At 41.8% G+C, this 17,184-nt stretch overlaps 1 protein-coding gene across 4 annotated transcripts in view; it reads right to left on the bottom strand.

Annotated features, from left to right (window-relative positions):
• The window catches only part of ZZEF1 (zinc finger ZZ-type and EF-hand domain containing 1), a 60,576-nt gene extending 43,416 nt beyond the window's left edge, over positions 1 to 17,160 (bottom strand). For all 4 annotated transcript variants that reach the window (XR_008821515.1, XM_056336750.1, XM_056336743.1 and 1 more), the window contains exons 1-12: positions 16,652 to 17,160; positions 11,870 to 12,014; positions 10,563 to 10,757; positions 9,496 to 9,667; positions 7,758 to 7,957; positions 6,464 to 6,674; positions 4,917 to 5,033; positions 4,510 to 4,688; positions 3,433 to 3,531; positions 2,222 to 2,313; positions 1,144 to 1,292; positions 497 to 608 (exon numbers count right to left, since the gene is read on the bottom strand). Coding sequence is in view for 3 of the 4 variants with exons in the window: in XM_056336750.1 (XP_056192725.1) it covers positions 497 to 608; positions 1,144 to 1,292; positions 2,222 to 2,313; positions 3,433 to 3,531; positions 4,510 to 4,688; positions 4,917 to 5,033; positions 6,464 to 6,674; positions 7,758 to 7,957; positions 9,496 to 9,667; positions 10,563 to 10,757; positions 11,870 to 12,014; positions 16,652 to 17,014 (2,034 nt within the window). In the remaining variant the exon portion in view is untranslated. The remainder of the gene's footprint in view (positions 1 to 496; positions 609 to 1,143; positions 1,293 to 2,221; positions 2,314 to 3,432; positions 3,532 to 4,509; positions 4,689 to 4,916; positions 5,034 to 6,463; positions 6,675 to 7,757; positions 7,958 to 9,495; positions 9,668 to 10,562; positions 10,758 to 11,869; positions 12,015 to 16,651) is intronic.
• Positions 17,161 to 17,184: the final 24 nt, after the last annotated feature.

A 17,184-nucleotide genomic window follows, 5' to 3' on the forward strand; every position in this document is an offset into this window, starting at 1 on the left:
ATTTAGGCACTCCCTGTCAAACCCCATATTCTGCCACTCTTGAAACAGAAAAGCCCCATATTCCTTAAGGAAATCAACCTAACTGATGGAACTGCTTAGCAATTGTCCCTTAAAACAAAGGTTGAAGAAACTGGCGGTAGTTGTCTAGATCTTAGAATAAAGGAACAATCATGTCTTTGTTTTTAGAAATATTTCCTCATGATGAAACTAGCAGTCTGTGCGTTATCACGTAATTTTGCATTAAATTTGATCCTGAAGCACCATTTAACTACAGCTCTCTGTGTATACATAAAGAAAGAATAAAACCTAAAGGACAGAAGCTGAATCATTCGTTTAACTAGAAGCCCATTGATTTTTACCTCTGCCCAGAAGAATTCTCCTTGCACAAAAGAGTTACTCATTTCAACTGGCATTACAACAAAGCACAGAGATCAACTTTATTTTATGGGGTTTTTTTGCTCACTGTGACTGCACCAACGGGTTTTCAGTTTCTTACTTGGGAGATTCTGCATTGCTGCATTTTGACATCAACTTCATCCCATTCTTCCTCCACTTCAAACCAGCCAATAGGGTCATCATCTCCCAGATCTTCATGCGAAGAACTGCTTCTATGTATCAAAGTATACCACAAACTTTGTGAAGAAGAAGTTTAAACAAACTGCAAGGCCGTTGATATTCTACCAAAATATTTTTAGCATGTTACAGCTACAAAGTTAGGATGAGAGACAACAGAAACTTTCACATACCCGAACTATCACATGCAAAGTAAGAAAATCCTTTTAGTCACTGTCCCTAACTTCCCTTCACTCCCAAGAAACAGTTCTGAGAAAGTAATAAAAGCTAATTAACCTATGATCTTCCCATAAAATGTTTCTGTTTACCAGTGATCTGCACCTCAAGCAGAAAGTTTGTTTTGTTATATCCCTTATTAAACAGGTTTTTAAATCAAGAGGTTGAAAACTAGCCATGATGTATTTCCTCAAACACATCAAATTGAGGCTCATTAAAATTAAACAAGTAATGATTAAATGACGCCTAATTTTTAAGTCATTTGGAACAATTCTCAATAGTTCAACTGGCATTGCAAAAAGACCTAATTAACATTTATCTTCCAGGTATTCGTTACAAAATGTCCGCCTATACCTGTTTTTTAAAAATTTTTTGAATTCCCGCAGCTTCCATTTGTCATAGCTTTCAAATCTTTTGAAGTGTTCCTCTGCATGGAACTTTTCCGAAGCACTATTATAAGCAAACACCAGCCCACACTGGGCCCCAATGGCACCTCTTCGGACCTAAGAGTAGAGATTCAGTTGCAATATTATGAAAAAATTGACAATAAAAATGTATTGCTTTTATATTTTATATTTCCCATAACAAAAAAGTTATGGAGAGGAACTAAATATTGACCGTACTTTTGTAACCCACTGAACCAGGATCGTGTGAATGGTTAATATTTGTTGCATTTATCACCCTGCTAGCACCCCAACATTAACCAGAGTTCCATATATTAATTCTCATTTAAATTTTGTATGCTTTTTTTCAACACAAACAAAACTAAAGTTATGTATCCTGGTATCACTACACTGCAAAACAGCTTAGCTACCTGTCCAGCTCATTAGAATTTACTTGCCAGAAATCCATCCACCTTTAAGTCTCTTTGACATTGAAATATGCATCCTTGTTCCAGGAATCAGAAATCTCACTGAAGTTTTGCCCTGGCCATGAGAGTTAATCACTTTTAAAAGTTAATCACTTTTAAAAGATCTTGCTTTTTAAACCAGATAAAAGTCACACCAAATGTGCAAAGTACACTGGTGTCTCTAAAAATGAATTTGAAAGACCTACATTTAATCTAACTTACTTGCTATCTTGAAACCTGCTATATACAGTTGGAAAATTATTTATAAGGTCTTACCTGTAAATCCATACTCTTCAGAGAGAAGCCATACACATAAGAGTCACTGGCTTGAGTATATCGCAAGATACAGACAACAGCAATATAAAAGAAGCGTCTTTACCACGTGCCTATGGCCCCTTAAACAATTGATGACCTCCCTTTCCTTAAGTTCCCTGTGACTTATACCAAAGTAAACCCCTAAAATAACACTATTTCATGATGAATTGAAAATTCCAGTTCATACAAAAAAAATATTCTAATTCAACTCTACCACCAGGGAAAAAAGCAAGCCTTCTACTTCAAAAGGATACAGGAACCACATACCTTTATCCTTATCTGTGTCACTTGAAATGAAGATTCAGTTCCAGTAGAAAGAATGATACTTGCCCTGGTTTTCCCAGTTTCAGTAAGAAAACCTAAAGCAGCAGAGGGAATAGATGAGGTTGGAAGGAGTGCTAGTGCAAGCTCTTTGAAAGAGAATATGAAGATTGTGGACTAAAGGGGGGAAAACAAAACCACAATGCTTTTCTAGTGAAATGCTCCTTAGTAAATGCTTCCAAATAAAAAAGAGACAAGTAAGACGACTGTATTATGTCAGTACATGCTCCCACAAGAGCATACACGATCTCTCCAGACCGTGTCTCTCCTAGGACTGCAATACCTGCAGCAGTTTCAAGAGTGTTTCCCCATTAAAGGTTATTAGTAACTCCCAAATGTTACTTGGGCTTGTAGCTGTATTCACTGATACAGCTCACCTTTCCCCAAACTGTGATCCACAAAACAGCGTAAGACAATCCACAAATATTTTTTTTTAAAAAAAAAACCCAACCAACCAACCAAACACAAAGCAAACAGAGGGGTAAAATGAGCATTTAGAATGTGCCTGATTTTCTGTCACAATAGCTTTCATTTACCAGTAGCACTGCACAAGACAATACACAATTTAAAAAAAAAAAAAGATTAGGCAGCATTTCACTTAAAAAGGAGGTCAAGAAAAACAAAACTGTTTAGATTTTATCTAGTACATAAAAGCATTGCATTAACAAAGACAGGCTTTAAAGAAGAATTAATAGTTACGTATAGTCAGCGAAAATTTCAATGATTTCTACCATATCTCTCCATCAATATTTGGGAAACAAACAGTGAATTATTCAGGAGTTCAAGCCACAAAATGTGCTCTAGTATAATTTTCTTTGTGACAGCTCATTGTTGACTTCCACATAAAATATCAATAATTCTCCCCAAAATCCAATCTTTTTGTTTTAACAATAAGCTGGCTCCTGAGAAATCCACCTTGTTGTAAAACAGAATTTCCACATTGTTTTGGTTTTTTGGGTTTGGTTTCGTTTGTATTTTTGGGGGTGGGGAGGTGTTTGTTGTTTTGCCCTTTTTTTTTATTTTTAATTACAGATCTTCCATATCATAAAACTATCGAGTAGCACCAAGTATATTTAACTATAAGTGGAACAGCACCACAGCCTTATTAACAGCCTTTGTGTAGTTGAATATGCTGGATTTTAAGTCCAGGCTCTTACCATCCCCAGTCCATGGCTCTACAAGGAGGTTTTCAGGCCCTGATTTATCTTCTTTTCCCTTTACATCACATGCTTGCAGTGTTAGTCGCAAAGGTTTTCCTAAGTAAGAAAATGCAAGGGTTTATCAAGTTCATAAAAAACACTGGGGAAAATGCTTTCTAAAGTTCTTCGTAGAGAAAATGAATGGAAAAAATTACAATACTGAGATTTTTACCATTGTCAGACACACAAAAAAAAAAAGTGTGAAGAAGCTGGAGTGTACAAGATACATTGACCTAAAATAGCTCAAGTTTTAGATATGGGCAGAAGGACAATGAAAATCATGACAACTAATGTTCCTTCAACTGTTTGCAGACTTCGGAATTCACAATATGCGAAATATCACTCTTGTCTTGCAAAAAAGGCAGTGGCTACTCCGGGAAAAACTAAACAATTTTCAAACCTATTGAAAGTAAATACTGATATTATAATTATAAAATAAAAGCAAAGCAAAAAAATCTTCCTGAGAGAGTAACGATAATCTCAGAAGCTGACATCTGAGAAAACACAGATTTATCAAAGAAGTACAGTCATTACAGCAAAAGTTGACCACCTTTTGCGAGACCATGCACAGCTCTACACTTAATGACACATTCAGATTAGTTTATAAAAGTGAAAATAAAAGCACTGTAAATAGACGCTAATGACATTATGTTTAGAACACTTCTTCAATTTATGCATGTCTGCAAGAGAGATCCCTGACTGAGGCTAAACATACAAAAAAGTGTGTTATTGGAAGAATGAAAACACTTGATGCCATTTGCTTTCTACACAACACAAACACTATCACCACCTTGATACAGCCACTATCTACAAAGTTCAGGTTTTCTCCCTCAAGAGAATGCTACCTGGTTCAATTCTTAGATCAAAGAAAGCTGATCTAATCAATAACTTTTAAGACAGTTCAGCTTCTTGGTTAACAGATGATAATTTAGAAGTCTTGTACAGTTTTAACCCCTCAAAGAGTAACAAGTACAACTCAAAGCTGCATATTGTTTTAAGTACATACAGTAAAGGCTCCAACAATTATTCATTTACCATATTTATAAAGAAGGTTCTGTCTGACTGTTGCCATGGAAGCGATAAGCGATGAAGCCTTGTACGGAGTGTCCAGATGATCAGTGATTGTACAAAGAGAACTTATCACTTTAGCGACACTCCCCCTGGCTAAGGCAAAGGCCAGGAGTGTAAGTTCAACCTCTGGAGTAGTACAACAACTGGGGAGGGAAAAAAAACAACAGAATGAAAAGAAACTCCAAAGACATTCTGTTTTTAAACAAAAATAACATTCACATGGAAAAAATCTAGAGGTGCCTGTTTCTTAATGTCTTTGAATTTTTCAAGATACTAAAAAAATAGCAGGTGTGTAAAAATGAGATACATTTGCTATAAAAATTCCTCAAAACCATCTTCCACTCCATCAAAATACATCAACACAAACTCACCTTGTTATTCTTATAAGGAAGCTATCTACTTCTTCCAAAACATTTGGAGATAAGAAGCTTGAAAAATCTGTAGACCCTGGCGTTAGAGATAGAGGTGGCATGTGTTGCAGTGCTTTCCTAGTAGAAAGGAGGGAATGTAACATCAGACACCAGAGAGAATTGGAGAAAACAGCCTTTTAAAATTAGACATTTGAATCACCATGTTTTTTTGCAAAAAGGTCTCTATAAATAGTTTCTGAGGGCAGAAGATTTATATACGCAGAGAATCTCTTCCAAAGGTAAAACTAGTATTGCATTCTGGGCAGGGCAAGTTCAACGACTGCCAGGTAATCTTGAATGTAGCCTCATATCTCAGATTTAATGAGACAAATAAATCAAAGGGGTTTGAATTAAATCCGTGACAGCATTAGAAATAGCTTAGCGCCCAAGTACTGCTTTACTTTAAATAGTTTTAGAATTGAGCAACAGCCTGTTAATAAAGGGAAAAATCCTTTTAAATTCTTTCAGAACAATTACAGGAACTAAGAGAAACTGGTTAGCTCAGATCAGAATTTTTGTTTGATTTCCAAAGGTAACGCAAGAACCCCTGAAAACAGGAATTCCTAAGCAGTTTCAAAGTCATTCTATGCAACACTGAAGTTTGGGGGTTTGCTTTATAATTCCAAACACTGAATTTGTACTTCCTGAAAGCACATTTTTCGGTCAAGATTTCGCCATTATAACTTACTTAGCTTTATTAGCTCAGTATTTACATTGTATTTCTAAAAAAATATCTCAAGTGTGGCAAATCTGAAGCCCTTCGGTTTTAGTAAAGCTTGCCGACATAAGCATGTATAAAGTTATCTAAACTTTAAAGAAGATTCATAGATGACACAAATTAAAAGATAGGCTTAATGGACTTTAGCCTACAGTACTCATTAACCTGGCGATAGCCATGCTCTTAAGCATGGTGGCATCACGCTAAGCTCTATAAAAGTTGATGTGGGTGTGTAATGGTTTTATTAGGATTCCAATCCTTCAAGTCATTGGGCAGAAGCATTTGGCAGTCAAACAAGGAAACAGTAACGCAGAAAGTGGCCAACCACCACGAGCAAACATCTGCACAGAGATCCTGCATATTCCTGACTATATCCCTGCATAAGGCATGGCATTACAGAAGCAAACATTTGCTAAAAATTAAGCTCAATTTAGCTCCAGTGGTACGCGGAAGGTGTTCAATATTTATAATCAAAAAAATTAACAATAAAATTTAATTAATTTTAGGCTTTTCAAAATTATTACAAGTCAGAGGACAGGTAAAAAACCCTATCTGTCAGTGTTCAGTCATGACTTAACAACTAGATTAGACAACAGGTAGGAGAATTTGACTTGTTCTAGTGTGTGCAAATGGATAAAAGAGAAATACCACAATAGCTGAAATTATGTTCAAACACCGTGATGAAGGGAGTGGAAGCCAGTTACACAAAGTAGATTAGTTTACTAAAGCTGGAAGTATTTTTAAAAATAATTTTTTAAAAAGTCACAAACCATCTAAGTTTGGTACTTACTGAGTATTTTGTAAAATAGTGTGAACGAATGCTGGATTTGTTTCCATGGAAGCTGTTACCAGAGAGGTCAGCAAAGACCAGTACCAGATAGCCGAAGCATCGCACACAGAGACGCCCACCTTCTTAACCCTTTGATAACCAAAGGCCCTGAGTCCATGGATTCTTGTGTCACATCCATCACTAAGGCAACGCTTGATGTTTATCTGTACATCTGTCAAAACACAAAACATTTTTTTTTCAATTTCTTCTGCTGGATTAGATCTAGAAGAATCCAGATATTCAAAGCAATAATTGCTGCAAAGCCTCCTAGAAAAATAGCAGCAGATATGTAACAGTACTCCCACATACAGACAACTATGCATATGTGTTTCTTCACCGTGCTTATGATTTGGAAGATTCAGCCTTTGAATGGCCTATGAGATCCTTTACATACTGTATGGCTAGAAATTAGGGGAAAAGTAGTAAAAAGACCCTTAAAGTGGAAAATAGATTATAGATTATCCAGTACCGTTCCACCTACATACATAGGAAGTGTCTTGAGAATGGCAGCGGAGAAGATAGAGAAAAAGAACAAAGCCTAAAAATAAAGTTTTGAGTTAGATAAAAATTTTCACGTAAGTTCTTGACCATTTTGCATAGATAACGTTGTCCTAGTTACTTCTGAGGAACAACATCCTTGCTGCCCACTTCTGTGGCAGTGAGAGTTCATCTTAGTGAAAAGCACCTCTTTGGAAGGAAGGGACAAAATTTCCAAAGCTGCAGAAGCCATCTTAGGAAGAAGCAGCTTTCCTCTGTTTGATTCCAATATAGCACCCACAGATCTACCAGCCTTAAAAATAACACTACTTAAAAACCCTTAGCATAAAACCTGCTTTTACAAAAAGCATCTGACCAGCTTCAGAGCTTTGCTACTGAAGAAAAAAAAAAGAAATACTTGCTCAGAAGCAGATTTTTTTGCCAGATGCCATCATCCAACATACGCTTTCACTGTGCAAGCAAAGATATTTTAAAATTGCCCAGTGTCTTCAAACTGAGAGGCTAAAACTGCATATTTAGTCATCCTGGCTCTTCAACCCTTAGCCCAAGTTCCAGACAGATGCCATGAGAAAGACTCAGAAAATATCTTACAGGCTAGAAATTAAACTACAGTTAAAACAATTTCTCTAACCCAAGGACCAGGTCAAAAGTTTGTTCTAATAACTGACATTTCAACACATCGATCTATGATCTACCCAACCTTTCACCTTCAAAAAAGCACCAGAACAGTATACCAATGGTATCTTTATTGACTCACACATCTGACTAATGTTAGCGTTTTCCAACAGTGTTACGTAGCCAGTGATATTGCTTGGAATGTGAACATCTCGGACCTCCTGAAGACTGCTGGCATTCCTTCCCACTGCCACTGTAACTTGCTGTGGCATGTAACTCTGGTCATTAGCTGCCACTGCAATGGACAGATGTCTCAAAACAACATCTGGCTTCATCTTTAAACTGCAAAGCAAAGAGAACATAAGTCAAGTATTTCATTTTAGCTAAGCTTCACTCTGTATCCACTTCTATAGACACAAATAAATCCGCTGGCCACTAACTAGAGCTTCACAGGCACTACCAGCCCCATATCACGGTGGACAAGTTAGAAAACTTGTAATTGACTTAAATGACAGTCACCTCTGATAATGAGACTGTAGAATTTGGTTGTTCAGCTTTTCAACTAAGAATTCATTCCCCGGGAATAAAAATGTAGTGTCAATAATGACCAACATGAGACTTTAAAAAAAAATAAAAAATTAAAGTATACACACTTAGATCTACTACCGAAAAAACACATTTCATGGAGTTTCACGTAACTTTCTAGACAGTGGCAAAGCACCTCAAGCAATAACTACTGCATCTGTAATGCAGTTTGGAAAGCTTAGCTACAAAGCAAAGGTACGTGCCAGCATGGAAGATGTATGCATTTTACCGGTGAATACTTTTACTTGGTGGTCAGGCCTTTAAAATTTATGCAGAAGTCAACTATATTCATCTGTCGGTCATTAATTGCACAATTTTTTTTCAGTTACCTGTAATGGGTTGGCGTGACAAGGTTTTGGTAGCCAGGGGGCTACAGGGGTGGCTTCTGTGAGGAGCTCATGCCCAACAGAGCCAATGCCAGCCGGCCAAGGCCGAGCCCAGCAGCGATGGTGGCAGCGCCTCAGGGTAAGAGATTTAGGAAGGGGGGAAAAAACCTGTGCAACTGCAGCCAGAGAGGAGCGAGATGGGAGAGCAGCAGCCCCGCAGCCCCCAGGCCAGAGCCGGAGGGGCTCCAGACCCTGGAGCAGACATTCCCCCCAGCCTGTGGGGAGCCCCCGGCCCATGGAGCCCCCAGGGGAGCAGACCCCCCCGCAGCCCGGGGAGGGCCCCACGCCGGGGCAGGGGGTGCCCCATGGGCAGCGGCGCTGAGGCAGCCCCTGGCAGGGCCCGTGGCACATGGGGAGAGGAGCCCGGGCTGGGGACCCCGTGGGGACGCCCTGGGGCCAGCTGGGCCTGGGAGGCTGCACCCATGGGAGGGACCCACGCTGGAGCAGAGGAAGAGTGTGAGGAGGAAGGAGCAGAAGAGACAGCATGTGATGAACTGACTGTAACCCCCATTCCCATTCCCCGTCCCTCTGTGCTGCTGGTGGGGAGCAGGTAGAGACATCAGGAGTGAAATTGAGCCCAGGAAAAAGGGAGGGGTGGGGAGAAGGTGTTTTTAAGATTTGGGCTTATTTCTCAACTTCCTACTCTGATTTGAATGGTAATAAATTAAACTAATTTCCCCAAGTCAAGTCTGTTTTGCCTGTGAGGGTAATTGCCGAGCAATCTCCCCATCCTTATCTTGACCCACTTTCCTTGTATTTTCTCTCCCCTGCCTGGCTGAGGAGACCGACAGGGCGGCTTCGGTGGGCACCCGGCCTCCGGCCAGGGCCAAACCACCACAATACCCCACTGGCTGTAGACTTAAGGGCTAACACCCCCAAAACTCAGCTGTACATTGCCACATCACTCACCGGATCCAATGCGAGCGAGCACTCCCATCCGACTGCCAGAAAGATGTAGTTTCGCCATTTGTCATCTTGTCAATATCAGCAGAATTGGATGAGGTTTCTATGTGAGTATAGCACTTTGTGACAGACTTCAGCTTGTCCGACTCCTGATCACCATTCAAGTCACTGGGGTATTCTGCAAAGAAACCCCTCATCAGCACTCTTCCTTTGCTTGTTTTGAATATTGTTATACCTTTATAATAACTATCTCATATAGAATAACTTGTTGGCACAGAACACGGTTCCTGGAGAACTGTTTCTGACAGAAACTAGAAGACAGCGAAGTTGCATTTCACCTGAAATGAAATCATCTCAACCTGCCACTTGCAGTATTAAAGTACCTACTTTGCCTGGAGTTCAATAGCCTTTATCTCCTCCTTTCATTACTGGCCTCACCAGTGTTTTATCATTATTATGCCAAAATACAAATAGACGAGAGGAAAAAGTAATACAATGGAGAAAACGTCAATTCAGCTGTTCCAGGGAAGGGACAAAGCATATTGTCTCCCCAAGCAACTTGATCTATTTCAATAGAAGTGCAGATAACTGAAAATATCAAGTCAAGCTGTGAGGAAAAGGAGTCATCCCTCTAGGGAGACCACCAGGCCAGTCCCATCTGAAATACAGTAAGATTCGCTACCTCTACCCCTAACCAGCAAATTCTTTTTTAATACTGAACAGTCAACTTCAGAAAACATTCATCTTCGCATGGGAACTAAAGTTCTAGCAACTAGTAGAGATATTGACTGAATAAAGGCTATAGCAAGTTAGTACTCATCATTCTGAAACAGGTCAGGAGAAAGGTGAAAGACATCCCAGTGTGTTACTCTGATTGCTAGGTAGTTAGGAAAATAATTTATGTGCCTCAAAAACCAACACAAAACCCACAGAAGCATGTAGATCAACTTCATAAAAAGCCATGCCTGTTAAAGATTAAACAGTAAAGAAAGCTTTGTCTTTTATCTGTAATCGCTTCTTCAAGCTATGGTTACATTACCATCTTGAAAAAAGAAGAGAAAGATACTACATACCTTTCTCTTTTAGGAGAAGCCGATCTAAAGAATCCTTCAATACAGAAGACCGCATAGTACAGATATTGTTGAAGTACTCCAACACTGGGTAAGGGATGGCAGTACTAGAAATCCGATTCCGGTGCAAAAATCTCAGTATCATTGAAGCATGAAGACCGAGACGCTCTTTCGATTCAGAAAATATATCAATAAAACCTAGAAAGAGACATTATTTCTATCTTCGTTGCAACACCTGACTTGACCAAGTCATCATTTGTCCCCTCTGTAACGTATGACTAGATAAATCCCAGTTAAGCACGGGAACCTACATGAGAACTACATTCCACCATATAAAGTAGCTCAAACTTTGCAACCTTTGCAGCAGGACTGTGAAAGGTGCAGGCAAGTACTTTTGCCAGTAACCAGAAATGCCTGAAGGGGTTCAAAACAATTTACAATAAAAAAATAATCTTACTTCTTGTGCTTATTTTGCTGTCCCAGAAGTTCAAAGTGAAACAGTTGCTGCTTGGCTAATGAGCTGATGTACTCACATCACTCACGCTGAGCTACACTAAGCATTTGGCATTATGGATTATTCCCAAAGAGATGCCTAATGCTTTCCATGAACTTCATAAGAAATTTCAGCTCCTTGACAGCGGTACTCTGAATCACAGTGCATTTAGATGCATAGAACAGTACTCCGTAAGTACTCTCCTCTGACTTATCTCTAGCCAATTCTAGCACTTCTCATTTAATCCTCTGAGGCAAATCCCCTTTAGCCACTTTGCATCAAAAGCTTGGAAGGAAACTCAGTAACCGATACTTATCCCAGAAATCAAATTCTGGAAACTGACACTTTCCAAACAGTATGCTATAAAACATGAATTATGTTTTAGCAGGATTTCAAATGCTAAATAACAATATAATAAAAAGGAATATGACTCTTCACCTGAAATAGACTCAATGAAGGATTTATTCCTCCAGTTACTGAGTACAAGATCGCATTAGCTAGGCATTCAGCAAAATTTTGCAAGGAACTGTTTTCTGACCATAAGCTAAACCAAACAAGGATAAGCAGCTCCACAGCTGCTCACACAGAGAAGAAAATATTGGGTTTTTATGAAAGTTAGTGAGCTGGATGTAGTTATGGGAAATTTTTCATTTACAGCAACTTCACTTGTTTGATACTAGAGAAACAAGAACAACCCGAAGTATGGTTTTGATAAGATCAGGACAAGCAACACTATTAACACAATTTATTGAAGCAGCACCCCTTATAAAAAAAGGCAAGACTTGGGAAACCATTTGTTTTGTCACTGTTCTCATACCTGGAACTAGTGAACAAGCTTGCAGTTGCCTGATCACATGGCTAAGCTCCCCTTGAAGATTAGCTCCACTAGAATTCTTGAGAGCCTCCAGCATGTTCTCCACATCTACGGTGCCATCTCCTTCAGCATCAAATTGTGCAAAAGCCTGAAAAGAAGCAAAAAAAAAAAAGAAAATTATTTCAAGCAGAAATTCAAGGTATTTCACAGAAACTACAGCAGTAAACATAACAGCATTAAATAAAAATCAGAAGAATCTGTTTTCCGTAGTACTGAATTTGTAACAACAGGAAACAGCCTGGCTGGAAATCTGCAGTCCTTAGCAGGTTTTAAGGCATTTGCACTGCCTTCCTATAGAAGTCAACCATAGTTACGTTTAGGTGGAGCCAGCACATCATCTATACCAGTGAATCAGCAGTATCCATCCACCGGCAGCTGGAACTACGAAGAAGGTGCTCACAAAAGAACACTAAAAAGCTTTTCCATTAAAGGGTAGAGTAGTTCTAAAAGCCATACCACCATCCATTACGCATTACTGCTGCATCTATCTCACACTGCACCCTCTCATATTCTTTCAGGTTTTAACTACTTCCTTTACTTACGGAAGTGTCTGTAGAACCAGATTTTTTAAAATGTGTATTTCCTTCCATACACTGTCCTCCTACACAAAACACCAGTTTAACACAGTTTTTCAAAGTATGTGTGAAAACAATGGGGTTAGACAAGACTTCCCCCTCCCCCTTATGGAAGGGAATAATTGCCAACTTTATTAACTTTGACCTTAACATAAATATTTAATATAAGAAGTTGTGTTGAGCACGTATAAAGAGTCACTCACACAGCTATGCATTTCACATCTTTGTACTAACAAAAGTACAAGATACTTTTATTCAGCTAAACCTATCCAACAGAACCAAGCTGGTAAAGGTAATTTTTTTTAACTAGCCACGTCACAGAACTCACGATCCAGTGACACACTACTATTAAAAAGAACACCTAGCTATATTTTCACATTCATATTTAATTTTGAATCAAGCTTCTGTTTAATTGAAAAAACAAAAACAAAAAAAAACCAAACCCAAACCCTGACCATACCCCAAAAAGAAATGTTGTATTTCACAAGCACCTTTTTTTTTTTCCCCCCTAAATTGGGAATGCACTTACAAAATATATTTCTTTACAAGCAAGACTTCCCAGCCCTGAACTTGGTATTTCAGGTTCAGCCACATAGCCAAGTCAACTTGGCCTCTAAGAACAGATCACAAGCGTCTGACAGAGTCAAATCACGGCTGTTTGGGAGGAAGCTTACGCTTGAATCTCTTGGTTTGCTACCCGATTATCGAACTTGATGCACCATTAAAAGTACTATCCTAGAGAGAAATAATCTGAAATGATTAGATCGAAATAACCTGCCAATTAACCATGACATAATTACACCACTTAAATGAGAGCAAAGTCCTTGGAAGGCAACCGAATCAAAATGCTGTATTTTAGCTGACTGCAGCTCCAGCAGCACTTCTGTGGCACAGAGCTGAATTTTAACAGGAGTTTATAGAACTGCTAAGCTAAACATACAGCTGAACACACGCTAACAATGATCACCTTTTAAAAAAATTATTCTTGGTAGCAAAGGCGAACGGTGCTGGGCACCCAGAAAGGACCTCAGCCAGTACAGACGGCTGAGGCTGGGCATCAGGTAGGTGCTGAAGCAAAAAACTAAGGCTTTTGCTGGAGGACAACACCACAGCGGGAATTAACTTTAACAAACGTTAACTCGGTTGCCAAAACAATTCGACATACAGTTTTGCACCACACCATTCCTGTCATTATGATAGAATCACAGAAACTGTTCAGGTTGGAAAAGACCTTTCAGATCATCGAGCCAACCGTTAAGCCAGGACTGCCGAGTCCACCGCTAACCCATGTCCCTAAGCACCGCATCCAGACGTCTTTTAGATACCTCCCGGGATGGTGACTCAACCACTTCCCCGGGCAGCCTGTTCCAGTGCTTGACAACACTTCATGGGAAGCAATTTTTCCTAATTATGACTTTTTCTCCTTGTATTTAAAGTCAAACTGTGCAATTACTAAAACACGAGGTAAACAAGTGAGCAAGTTTGGTGATGTTACTAGTGAAAACAAACACCAAAGAAGATGACAAGGCTGGATCTGCCAATATCTACTTTAAACGAAATTTTCATACTTTCATGTAGGGAGAGATTATGACATATGTGCTTTTCTTTGTATCTTAATGCAGTATTTTGCTATTTTATTTTTAAACTCTTCCTATGATCTCAGGAGACTGCGCCAACACTAGAACTCTACAATTATTTTTTGACTGTTCAGTATAACAAACTCTTTAACTGACACAAAGCATACACAAGTCCCACTGCTCAGACAAGCTGCTCTGTACAATGGGGATATAAGAAAAAAAAAGAAAGAAAAAAATCAGTATGCAAACCTGTGTCCAAGCTTTTGAGTTGTGTTCACAACTGAGACATGATACAAATGCAGTAGCAGCTTTACCACAATCCAGCTGCATTGTGCTCCTAAATAAAAGCATGAAGTCCACACACTTCCTACTCAGTTCAACCCTGAACATAAAGAAATGTAAAAGAGACATCCTTCCTGGGAAAATTGATGGCTAAGGCGATTGCTAGGAAACATGGCACACGGAAAAATCACCCCCTCATCTCACAGACAGCTCAGGAGTTGGACAGCATGACAGAACATCTGAAGTGTGACTTAGGAAAACTCTGTATGTCATCCTTCATCCTCGGCAGAGCTGCAGCGTTAATGTTTCAAGCAAAAGCCGGACACATTACATGACAGCTCTGAAGCACTACTAAATAAAAAAAAGGATTCAGAGGTTCACTTTACCTAGAAAGAAGATTCTGCACTTAAACAAGAGGTTCATTTTGCCCATAAAGCATTCAAGGTATTTGTTCACAAGCCCCACACTGATAATAGAAAAATGGGCAGATCAACACTTAGTCTATGCCAGACAGGATTCTATAAACACTAAAGAGTGAAACCTACTGACCTGCCACCCACAAACTAACTTCTCATCAGTGTAAAACACATCCTAAAATACTACAGTCCCTGGGCTGGTGCCAGTTACAAAAACAATGACATCAAGGTTTTCCCCTAACTCCCAACATACCAACTTTGCAGGACAGACTGGATATGATCACATATCCATACCATGATAAATCCTCTGACAAGTTTTTTCCTCATTCCCGAGAGCAGAAAAAAATAAATAACCAAACCCAAAACCACTACATTCTTCATGCAGAGGAGGATGCGCAATACAGACAATCCTCAAAATATTTCTGCAGCCTGTGAAGTTCAGTTGTTTGTATTAACAGACAGCCCTGATGCACTAATTCCACTCTCACCATCATTACAAATGAAGTGTTCTTTAGTGCCTCTCTTAAAGGAACTGGAAATGGAAGCAGCATTTTAGCAAGCTACTTAAAACAGTCAGGTATCACCATACCTATCTGTAGAACAAAATTAATCTCTTCACAGTTTCCAGTAGTCTTGTTAATATCTGGGCACTGATTTCGCAGAGCGTTATGTGTGACGTTAAAGTGTTTAACACTTTACCAAGTTATTCTACTACTCAGGAGCCATACAAAGACAGGAGGAAGTCACCGGTGAGACTCAGGAACTGCATGCAGTGAGAGATTCAAATACAACCACTTTCTCAACCAGCATGAAATTCCCCGTAACAGGGTTTTCCACTGCATTTTAAATGCTAGCTAGCTAGAGAGCAAAGCTAAAGCTTAAGTGTTCTACATGTTAAATTCTCCACATGCCTTCCCACAGCAGAAAGGGCACTGCACTCTCTTCTATTGCCAAAACCTTACCTAAAGACCTGTCTGTGGAGGGGGAACTGTGTTACACTACTTGCTTACAAGTTTTCCAAAACTCTTGTTCACCTAAGTAATGGGATACCAACGAGCTACTTGACAAGCTCACTGCCGATTTTGAAAAGCAACAATAAAATCAAGTCTGGTAAACTTTGACTTGCGATGCCATTAAGAAGTATCTCAGAGGAATTACTGGTACAGAACTTCCTACCTGAGCTACCACCAGCTGCACTGGCAGTAACACCAGCAGAATATGGTTGTTAAATAACCCTTTTATTTAGAAGTGACTGCTGGGCATGATCAACAAAACCAAGTATAAATTACCGATGGAAAAAAAATATTAAAAAAAGATCTGGAAGTTGCCAGCCACCTTTATCGGTAGCAGCAGCCCCTTTCTGAACCTGGCTGCAGAGCCCTCTGCCCTGGCCTCGCCCCGGCCACCAGGAGGGGGTGACCGGGCTCCCCACGGCCGCCTCGGTGGCCTCGCTGCTGGGACCCCGCGTCACGGGCCCGGCGGCTGCGCGCCCACAGCGAGACCCCGGGGGAGCCCCCCCGGCTGAGCGAGCCCTGCCCCAGCGGCAGCCCGGGGCGTTCCACCGCCCCCCGCCCTGCCCGGGCCGGCGGCTCCCCCGGGAGGACGCCCCTTGTCCCGGTCCCCCGGCCCTGCGCTGCCCCCCTGGGCCGGCAGCTCCCTCGGGAGGGCGCCCCTCGTCCCGCGGGGGGACCGGCCCCGCGCAGCCCCCCCAGGTGCCCCTTGTCCCGGTCCCGCGCAGCCCCCCCAGGTGCCCCTTGTCCCGGTCCCCCGGCCCCGCGCAGCCCCCCCCGGCGCCCCTTGTCCCGCGAGGGGACCGGCCCCCCGCAGCCCCCCCCGGGCCGGGCAGCGGCCTGGCCCCACCGGCCGCCCCCTCACCTCCTCGCTCTCGCCGCGGGAGCCGGCTGCCAGGCGGGAGACGCTCTCCAGCACCTCGCAGAACTGCTCCAGGCTGACGGCCTCGTCGCCGCGGCTGAGGCGCTCCTCCAGCCAGCGCACCAGCGTGCTGTGGTGCCGCGACACCAGCGACTCAGGCAGCGCCGCCTCCCGCAGCCGCGCCGTGGCTTCCCGCAGCCGGGCCTGGTCCAGCAGCACCTCGGCCGGCGGCAGCGGAGGCGCCGGGCTGGCGGCGGCGCCGGGCGGGAAGGGGGCGCCGGACTGAGGCGCCGCGGCCGCCCCCTCCATGCCCTCCTCGGCGCCCTCCTCCTCCTCCTCGCTGCTGTGGCTCGCCGCCGTCCCCATGGGCCCCCCGGAGGCGCCGACGCTGCGACCCGACGCTCGGCAGAGCCGCTTCTCCTTCCCGCGGCTCCGCCCGGCCCGGCTTAGTCAGCAACTTCCCGGCCCGCCGCACCTGTCAGCCCGCAGCCGGCGGCGGCCGCGCCACACTGCCGCCAAGCGACGCCCGGCGCCGC

Source organism: Falco biarmicus, chromosome 1, assembly GCF_023638135.1.
Source record: "Falco biarmicus isolate bFalBia1 chromosome 1, bFalBia1.pri, whole genome shotgun sequence".
Lineage (NCBI taxonomy): Eukaryota > Metazoa > Chordata > Aves > Falconiformes > Falconidae > Falco > Falco biarmicus.